Source organism: Dicentrarchus labrax, unplaced genomic scaffold (genome assembly GCF_905237075.1).
Source record: "Dicentrarchus labrax unplaced genomic scaffold, dlabrax2021, whole genome shotgun sequence".
Classification (NCBI taxonomy): domain Eukaryota; kingdom Metazoa; phylum Chordata; class Actinopteri; family Moronidae; genus Dicentrarchus; species Dicentrarchus labrax.
The window spans coordinates 7588513-7598676 of NW_026136714.1; the positions used below are offsets into that span (position 1 = coordinate 7588513).

The 10164-nt window shown below is 38.8% G+C and overlaps 2 protein-coding genes across 3 annotated transcripts; one reads left to right on the forward strand and one right to left on the reverse strand.

The window, feature by feature from the left end:
* Positions 1–1485: 1485 nt before the first annotated feature.
* smn1 (survival of motor neuron 1, telomeric) lies at positions 1486–6142 on the reverse strand. Of its 2 annotated transcripts, none has more exons than XM_051422919.1 (8): positions 6004–6142; positions 5444–5515; positions 5234–5353; positions 4758–4949; positions 3601–3780; positions 2414–2488; positions 2090–2197; positions 1486–1749 (listed from the first exon to the last, which is right to left on the reverse strand). In XM_051422919.1, exons 1-8 carry the CDS (start codon positions 6049–6051, stop codon positions 1693–1695), a joined length of 852 nt encoding a protein of 283 aa, XP_051278879.1. In that variant the 5' UTR covers positions 6052–6142; the 3' UTR covers positions 1486–1692. The 2 variants fall into 2 exon arrangements, with proteins under 2 accessions (XP_051278879.1, XP_051278878.1); XM_051422918.1 differs by having other exon boundaries at positions 5705–6087.
* A 134-nt stretch (positions 6143–6276) lies between these two features.
* Positions 6277–9217, forward strand: hspb11 (heat shock protein, alpha-crystallin-related, b11). The gene is made up of 5 exons (XM_051422920.1): positions 6277–6427; positions 6577–6683; positions 8788–8856; positions 8951–8994; positions 9079–9217. The coding sequence occupies exons 1-5, from the start codon at positions 6330–6332 to the stop codon at positions 9169–9171; spliced, it is 411 nt and encodes a 136-aa protein (XP_051278880.1). The 5' UTR covers positions 6277–6329; the 3' UTR covers positions 9172–9217.
* The last annotated feature ends 947 nt before the right edge of the window (positions 9218–10164 follow it).

Genomic DNA, 10164 nt, shown 5'->3' on the forward strand with positions numbered 1-10164 from the left:
CTGTTTTCTCTCTTTTGCCCACACAAACTTACACAAACAGGCAAAGACAAAAGTGACTGCTACAGTGAGAATCAAATACAGCAGTCAACACTGGCATAGTCACAGTGGGCTATAAAATGCAGACCACAGTCAGAACACAAACAAAGGGGCCGCTCTTCACTCAGAAAGCAATGGCTATGGAGCAGCTGGAGGAAGATCACATGGTATAAAAAAAACAGGAGATGATCATGCTGTTACATCGTGCCACAAAATCCGATTCTGTTTCTCTCTCTCCCTCACACACACACACACATGATCAATTGCCCACCAGTTTAGAACCAGAGGAGTGGGTGTAAGCAGGCAGTAAATCACCAGTATAGGAAATATGGGAAATCTTTTTGGCTTCCTTTTCACGGAATAAAAGCGCTACAGGCTGTGCAGAACGATTGTGGCTGTTCCTTCCCACTGTAATTACATGTGGTTTTAGATATTCTAAATATATACTTGCATACAGTATTTGCAAACATTGCCCTGCTTCCTCTACTGTTCTTACATTATTAAACCTCAAACATTCCAGGATCAGTTTTGAGGATGAAGAAATAAATTAAATAACAGGTGTGCATACCCAGAGTTATCAAGACAGTAATGGATCTCAGGCTCCCATTCCACACAGACAATTATAAAACATTAGCGTGTCTATTCCAGTGGTGTTAAAACACCTCAATGTTCTCTCTCACTTACCTGTAAAAGCCCTTTTGTCTGCATTTAAGGTAATTTTGAGATTGTCAAGTGTAGAAGACATTAAGACAAAATGTCTTTCAATGATCTTAACATCTCAGTGACTTTGCTTAAGAATCCATCTTTATCTGCACAACTGTTCCAATGTGTCATACTGACTGCAGTTTAAACCTTGCCAACTATCACCCTGAAATATGCATCCATTTGATGAGAGTTGAAAAACATTATGATGGATGCGATCCCATATTGGGTGGTGTACGAAGAAACACCTCAGGGAAAACTGAGAGCTCGAATGCAAGAAATATACTGTAACGATTCTCTGAATTAACTGTGTGGAAAGCACCAGAGGGACTAAAGGAGGACTCAGGTCTGGCTTGCAATCAAATTCTTAGCATGCCAAGAAACACAAGTGTAAAGCAGACACATAATTAGAAGTGGAGTTTCTCTGTATGGCTGTGATTCTGCACAGGTTTGAACTCCAAACTATTATGTATTCATGTTACAGTTTCCTTTAACGTGCATACATTATACTAGTCTGACTTCTGCTGGACAGTACTTGCCATTGCAACCACAGATAATTGAGTCTGTCATGTATATATTTGGATAAGCAATCCCCAGCAAACAATCCCCTCTTCTGCTAAGTAGTAAAAGTAATATATCTCCAAGTGAAAAAACAGCTATAATAACACACATCTACTGTGCAATAACTGTTAACTTTACAACAGTGTGTCTATGCTACAGTGCAGTAAAAACAAAACATTGAGCGAGTTATCAACTGTGCTCTGATACCCTTTATTTAATATATTTACAAAGAATACAAAACTCTTCTCCTTGAACGCCCTGTTCACAGGCTGTACATTTAATTTTTAACACTTCCTTTTGAATCAAGGAGGACACACATCAGACACGACGGGGAGGGTGGCTGTTCCAGGTGATGCCCTGAGTAAATGAAACTAAAATCTCGAGTTGATCATTTCATTTGTGGTGCAGTTTTGTCCAGTTGGCAGCTTCTTTGCGTCCTTGTTTCAACCCCTGTAGAAAAAAGAAGAAAAAAAAAAAAAGTGTATGACGTTAACTTGGTTCCCTTTTAAAAATCAAGGACTCCCACCTTCACCAATTATGAAGCTGGAGAGATTTGATGAAAAGGCTTAAAGAAAGAGCTGACAAGCATGCCAGCAAAAATTAACTTACTTCACCAAAAAGGCCTGTAAATAAAAGCTGTGAATCCCTTTCACGTCCCATAAGGAGTCAGTTAGCTTCTATGCATATCAGAATCAGAATCAGAAATACTTGAATAATCCCAGGGGGAAATTACTTTCGTTACATACTCCAGATGTAATAGACATATAGACATAATAAGTAGTAGACATACCAAGTAGTATCCTGTGTGATATCCACTCATGTACCAGGAGATGAGCACGCTGCCCAAGGCCTCGTCATCGACCATGTCAGGGCTCATTGGTGGAGGTGGAGGGATCATCTGAGGCAGAGATATCAACAGAAGCGAGAATGTGATCATAATGCAGATGCTAAAAACTGACGATATTTGTTGTCTATCCATGTCTCTCAATTTACCAGCTGGATGAGTAAATGTGTGCTTTTTTACACATAGATTACAGACCCCATTGCTCAAATATAAGAGAATCCGTTGCAGCTTCTGCATTTGTAATTAGAGTAAAAATATATTCCAACTCACTGGTGGACCAAAAGGCATCATGGGAGGCCAGGAAGGAGGTACAGGCCCATGACCACCAGATCGTCTGCTTCCCCCCTGGCAGAGGACACAAAAGACAAAAAAGTGTTCATAACAACACACTAGGATCTCAGTATTTCCAAATAGTACACCAGAATCCCAGGTTCCCTTAATTGAAAGTGTCACTCTGACCGCCAAGCTCAGGTTATGAAACATAATAGTTAGGGTTCCTACATAATAAAGAGCATTTTTACTTTACACAAATAAAACAGCAAAAGCAGGGATCTATTTTATACATTTTCTAAACTACTTTATGTTGTTTTTGTAGGTTGTATATTGATTATTCTATTCACTAGTAGCATCTGGTCAGCCAAACCAAACCTTTTGGCCGGCTAACTTTGCCCCGTTGGCCCCACAGCCCTGGCTTAAACAATCCTCTATAGTTAACTCTACTTTTCACAATATATGTGTAGTCTGGGGTCATTCAGTTTTTGTAATTGAGGAGCTTCCACATATTTCATATGCAACCTACAAGGAAGGCTTAAAAGGTCCAGTGTGTAACATTTAGAATGCTCTTTTGGCAGAAATGGAATAAGATATGCATAACTATATGTTACAAAGCTTACAATGAGCTTTTTATATTTACAGATGGGTCGCCTTCCACTGAGTCCACCATGTTGAACCAACATGTTCCTACAGTAGCCAAGAGGTGAAAAAAACAAACACTGGCTCTAGATAGGGGTGTTTGTGTTTTTCGTGCATGTCATTGCCACTATGGATTAATAAAGTCTATCTATCTATCTTTTTTTGTGCAACTAAAAAAATCTTACAAAAATGATCTTTAAGATAACGTATTTTTGAGACACATCTTTCTATTCCCCTTTTTAGAACTTCGTATAGAGTAACATCAACACAGAAGGTAAACCTATTGACATAAATCCAAGTTCAAGTTACTGCAATCCAATATCCCCAGAGATAAATGTATATTCTTGCTTTATTGTTCATATTATAAACACTTTGTTTCATTGTACTATTAATTTTGCTGCAACGAAGAGCAACCATTCTTACAGAATTTAAACAAAATTCTGACATTGGAATCCCAAGCAATAAGAATATGTGCGAAAAACAGTCCATTACTAGTTCATTTTGTTTGCTGACTATGAAGAAAGGTACAAAGTCATTATTCTTACCTGTCTGGAAGAATGCATGGGAGGTGGACCTGGAGGAAACCCGGGGAAACCAGGAGCCCACATAGGAGGAGGTTCTTTGTGGGCCTTGGACTTTTGGGGTTTACTGTGTGGCTGTTGTTTGTGCTGGTTTGATGTGGTTGACCTGTCACTCTCCTCTGTTGACGATTCTGCCTCATTTACCTTAATTGCAGAGACATATTGCTTTAACCTGGATTTGTAATTTATTTTTTTCATACCTTGGTGACTACTCACAGGGGAATTTCTGAAATATCTTTTTATGTTTTAAAAAAAAAAAAAACAGACAGAAGAAAAAAATATTAACTTCTCTAGAGCCAACCTAATTCATGTAAAAGTGTTTTACTAATTACTACTTAATCCTTGGATTGATTACACTGTCAGATAGCAATTTGTTATGTTCGTTGCAATCCAGGAGTTATTATTTGATAAAGATCGAGTATTGTAATTGACATTTATCTCACTTTGCCTTAACTGGCTTTATCTGTCAGTAATTTCCTACTGTTATATTCACTCTATAGGAGCCAAATGCCAATAAACAATGTAAGATTTATGTAAATGTATGTGGGTCAAAGGTAACTTGACTATCATTTAATCCCATTTTACTCACATGCAGCCAATTTCTCATTAGTGGAGTGCATATTTGCAGAGTGAAAGACATAACCTTGTGTGAACTGTATCAGGGAATGATGCTGCCTTTTTTCACTGAGTAAAGGTTACAGAAATATTACCAGGTTTGAGTTGGCTCACAGCCAGAGTGATTTTGTTAAATGGAAAAATGACTGTTGCTCCTGTTCGGGGACCAAAATGTAAAGCTGGTGAACCCTCCACAAATTAAAGTGCATGTGTGAAAAGGGTTTATCAATATTGAAAATGTAAATGTTCAGTCAGGAAAAGAGGCAGCAGATTCTGGCTGACTGACAGCAATACCTTTTATACTTTTTACATTTAAAAGTAAGACATTCCAGTCATGCCATCAAATTTTGCTGCACCACCAAATAATATGGACTGCAATGCATATCACCATTAACTCTGGAGATAAACAGGTAAGAATGTAAAAATAAATAAAACATTTAACAAAATACACTAAATATACTGTATTCCATATTTATGAATAAAATATTTTTTTTACACCGCTTTACCTTGGTATTTGTTTCCTCATCACCCTCAGAAATATCCATAAGCAATTCGTCAAGGTTGTGCTCCTCCTCATTGCCGTATCCTGTAAAAACAACTACACAGGTGCCCCTCTTCTCGTCTATGGAGGAGATGGTGGCTGCATAGAGCTGGCCATCCTCTGACCAGTACGCACTGCACGAGTCTCCAACCTGCCACTGTGAGACAACACAAACAGTAATTACACTGTAGCCAGACTTACTTGGTTGTCTCCTGGTGTAAACTGAACTAAACCTAGAATAAAAGAATAAAAAAAAAAAGTGACAAGCTCTCTGAGATGTCTTGTAAAACACGTAGCCATAATTATCTTATGTGATAAAATGTACTTTACACCAATGATGTCCATTTCTGTGCTGTCATTGAGACACCTACAAACAGATATTGAGATCTAAGCCTCCTTCCAGTATATTTATCTGTATATTTTAAAGTTCCAGTAACACACCTCTCTATCCAGTGGTGCATTTGTTCGCTTCCTGCTCTGGTTCTTTTTGTTGTTCTTGCGTTTTTTTCCTGGTTGGTTTTTCTTGGAGGCTTGCGGCTCATCGTCACCCTTCAGGGCAGTCTGTCACATAAACCGAGAGCAGAGACATGAGAGGCAAAAACACAAACAAACGTGTCACGTCCACATACACTGCAAATAACCTCATTTGACCTTAAATGATGCGACTGCCTTGTCATATGCCTTTATCAACGCAGTGTCATCCCAGATATCCGAATCATCACTCTGGAAAAGAGAACAACAGAATTACAGCCTCTGCGGATGAAAGGTTGTTTATTTCACTCCCGTTTAACGCAATAACAACACACATGAGATGCAAAAAGATTTGTGGACTCTTGTTGTTGATTTAGCATGTTATCTTGTTGGTCAGTTTTACAGTGCAGCATATATTTGCAGTTGACCTGACGTGTTTACCTTCGCTTCCCACGCTGCACTGTGGGAAGGATGCTTCAGTAAGTGCAACATCTCTGTGCAGCTAAAACTATTCAACGTGATGTCTGACCAACACGTTGTATTACAATAAGGTAATATCAGGTACAATATGGATTCCTTGTTGAGTTTTTTTTTTTCTGTCCTTTTTCTCTTTGTTACCCAACTTAGCCGAACTCGGCGCTGGTTTTGTAGCTAAGTTCCGTAGCTCAACCATCTCTCCACAGCGGCCTACGGAGGTTTACGTGTTGTCCTCTCAGGCCCATCGGTGCATCGTAACTAACCTGTCCAGTTCCGCGTGTGAACAACGCGTCCTTGCATCCATTCGCCATCAATGTGAAGATGTGTGGATTTCGCCGCTAACTGCTAATTGCTAAACAACCGACGAGCAACGTGCGTCGGAAACGGTGACGTGCGGTTGTGATATTGACGTATATGTAGTGCGACGCTGCGGTTGGCTTGGCAACGACGGTAGCTAACGTTAGTTGTCGACTTCTAGTAGAGTCGTAATACAAAGCAGGTTATTGTGTATAGATTGACCGAGCTGCTGTTATTTCCCGCAACCAGGCAGCAGCGGAGATTATAATCTGTGCTGTGTCCGTCATTGGAGATGATCGGTTCCTCGCAAACGTTAAATTCTTTGGGTGCAAAAGTTGTCGTCGCTTCATCCTGCGACGAGAGTCACCCACCAGAAAACATCACTGACGGGTGAGTTGAAATAACAGCACTGTTTTTTTGTCAGTCTAACGTTAGAGTCGAAGAGGCTGAAGTTAATATCAGCTGTCCACTTCCAGCCGGAACCGCAGAGCAGCTGAATCAATGCTAACAGTGGATGTTTGTTTGTCCCTTTCACCCAGAAACCCTCACACGTTTTGGATGTCCACCGGGATGTTTCCTCAAGAGTTCATCATTCGCTTTGCTGAACCCACGAAGATCTCTGCTGTGACGGTGGACAGCTACAGCGGTATGGAGGCTGTGATCGTGTTAAATGTACTGTTACTGTCGAAGAAACTGTTCCTGTGAAATCAAGCAAACACTTATTGTCTGAATCATCTGTCTTGTAGTCCTCCTAGACTACCTGCAAACACAGGTTGTGTGAATTGATCAAAAAAACTATTAGGATCTACATACTAACTCTGATAATATTCCAACTGTATATGGAGATAGTATATGTAATAGTTAATGGCAGTGTTAATGCGTTGGTCAACATTACATTTTACATTATTAAAAGCTGGATAAGATAGACTTTATTGATCCCACACCAGGAAAATGTGCTTGTTACAGCAGCTCAAGATACAAACACAATAGATAAGAAAATACATATCAAATAAAAATAAAATAGAAAAATACAAGGTGTAATAGAAATAGAAAATAATAATTATAATAATAATGTGCACTATACACATTTTTATACAGGTGTGATGATGTAATATTCCATATGCATACTTCTTCTGACAGTGATCTATTTTTCCACATCTCTTAAATGTAAAGAATCTTTCAAATCTAAACACAAATGACAACACATTATAAAAGGACAGACAGTCGTATCACGGCTGGGAAGCCAACCACCCACTGATTGTGCTCTGGGAATATTCCACCTGTGATAAATGCAAAACTCCCCAAATGCAATTCTAATAAAACACCACACTAATAAAAACGTGCCACCACAAACCATGCCACCTTTAAAAGTGAGTGAACGCCCAGTACTCCAACCACACAGCACTAGAAACAAAACAGATAAATCAAATTATACAAAGAACAATAAAAACTAAGACTAAAATACACAATGCTAAAATACAATACAATACATATAATAAAGTTATGGCAGACCCATAATGTCAAAATAAAAAACAATACCTCAGGGTGCTTGTACCCTTACAGTACCTAAAATCCTGAAATGAATAGAAAACGGTTTCTATTAAAAACCACAGGTTTGGTTAATCAGAACTAGAAGTGTATAAAATTGTTCAGGTGCGTGAAGAGAGCACACAAAGAATCTAAGGGTACATCCCAAGTCTCCTATTTGACATTTTCTCACTCCTCGCTTGAATGGGAAGTTGTTCTGGTTCACCATTTTACAGGCCGTCCCAAAGCTCTTATTTCTGCACAAAGGAGCGAGGATCAAGGATTGAGGAGTGAGGAGCGATCTCTGAGATGATCATAGTCAGGGACACTTGAGAGTCTGTCTGTCAGCAAGAAATACTTTTTACATCATTTATCGTCATTTCCATTCAGTCACATGAGGCTGATAATTCCTGAGTCAGGGTTTGATATGAATTACATCATTTCAATTTTCCCTGAAACATTTAGCCTAATAAATATTCCCCAATGTTCAGACGACACCACAGTCATATTCTGGGTTATTCAATAATTCATTTACAAATCACAATTACAATAAATTCAGGTGCACGTAATGAACAATTAATATAAACACATTCTGCCAGTAGCAATGATTCCTGTGCCTCTTCTGTCGAGCAGCGCAAGCTTATATTTAATTATTCTGTGTTTTATTGATGTAGCCTATGTTTTCTTAATTTTCTTAATTTACTATGATGATTAGAAAGGATGCTTTCAGTCATTTTAAATGTTTCCATGCGTGCACTGCAGCGAATATCATTAAGCCGCAAAACTTAAAAACTGTAAAGTTGACAGGACATAAACTCACCAGAGGAAACAGAGGATTTATTAAGTGGACTGCTGTTTTACTCCAAACTGTTTCCCTGTACGAACCTGGACTGTGTGCGGGAACTTTTGGAAGTGTCAAGTATCACAGAACATTAATTAACAACAGATACTGTTGGTGTGTTGGGAGATTTAAACAACTGTGAAGCTGCTGTGCCTTGTGTGACAATGGAAACAGTGTCTCTCTTAATGGGGAAAAACTTCACCCTAATTCAGCCACACTCAACCCGCTAGCGTTCCAAAAAAACATTTTAACACATTTAACATGCTCATTGACAAAATAATTGTTCCTAGGCATAAGTGATAGACATAAATGTTCACAGTTTGTCATAGTTTTTCACAAACCATACATTTATAGACATCTGGTTGTGTTTTTTCTTTTGCAGTCAAGCATCTAAAGATAGACAAGAATACTTCACAAAATGCCTCTCAATTTGAGTCTGTTACAGAGAAAGGTAAGGGGGAGCATCCATCTACATTATCTGTTTGCACATTTGGTTTAACTGCCAAAGAAGTGAATTTGGGATTAATAAGATGATTGTTTTATAGAATTTGAACATACAGAGGGACATCTTCAGTCAAATGTTATTTCGGTAAGTTAAAATTAAAATGTAATTATATATCAATGCTGGAATTCACAGTTAAAACAACTACTTATTTTTATTTTTTTCTTTCAGCTAAATGGAAGCAGTGCAACCCACCTTCGTTTTATCATCACCTCAGGATATGATCACTTTGTTTCAGTGCACAGAGTTAGTGTACAAGATTGACAGGCCTGATTGTTGTGAATTAAAGCCCCGTGGCATATTTTTTGTATATATATAGCTTCATGGCAGTATTTGATGATTGTATGTATGAGTAGAGCTCATTATATACTTAGTCTGTTTTGATAACACACACACACTCTGACATCTTCTCCCTCGTGGCAGACAGCTCTAACAGTAACTGGGAATCTGATAAGCATATTCCATGAATTTGTGAGCTAGACTGATTTGGAAAAATCAATTTATTTTTGTTTAAACAAAATAAATTTGATCTTAATCTTATTTCTGACAAGCATATGGTTGAAAACTAAGGTGTATGTTTAAATTTTGCTTCAAATTGAGCCCATTTTCTGTATTGGTGCTTTAGGATTCACTTATGGAGCTTTTTATCCCACATTCAACTGTTCCTGCTAATTTCACAAGCTGATAGTTGGCAAAGCTTTAGAATAAAACAGTTGGATTGTGATGAATGGTGGAATTACTTACAAAGGAAATTTTTCTCTGTGTGAGAGATAGAGTTAATTAACTAATTTTGAGCAGTGGGGGCTTAAATTGGCATCCGTACATCCCCCCACGAGCAGAATTTTGACATCCCCATAGAAATGGGGAACCATGGGCGATGCAGCTGGGGGGCTGGGGAACCAGATGGTTTCCCAGCCAACCATCGAGTCTCTATAGACTGCGGACCTATTCACACAAAGTATTCAAGCCACCTCCTGTACTTACATCCTCCACGCACACACTCTTGCACACTAACACTAACTCCTAGCTACCGCCATTGCCATTTCAACTCGTCGGCAGCAAAGGGTTCAGCAGTGTGCAAGGACCCTTTGGGACTCCCTCCCCAATTACTTTGCTGACTGTGGACGAGCTTGGGGATTTGCTGAGGCTGTGTTTGCTGTAGCCTGGTCTGCATGCAGGGCTCCGAATAAACCAATAAAAATATGAAATACATGCCTGAATAACTAGCCCCCTGATATTTTAGAGCAACTAATTGCT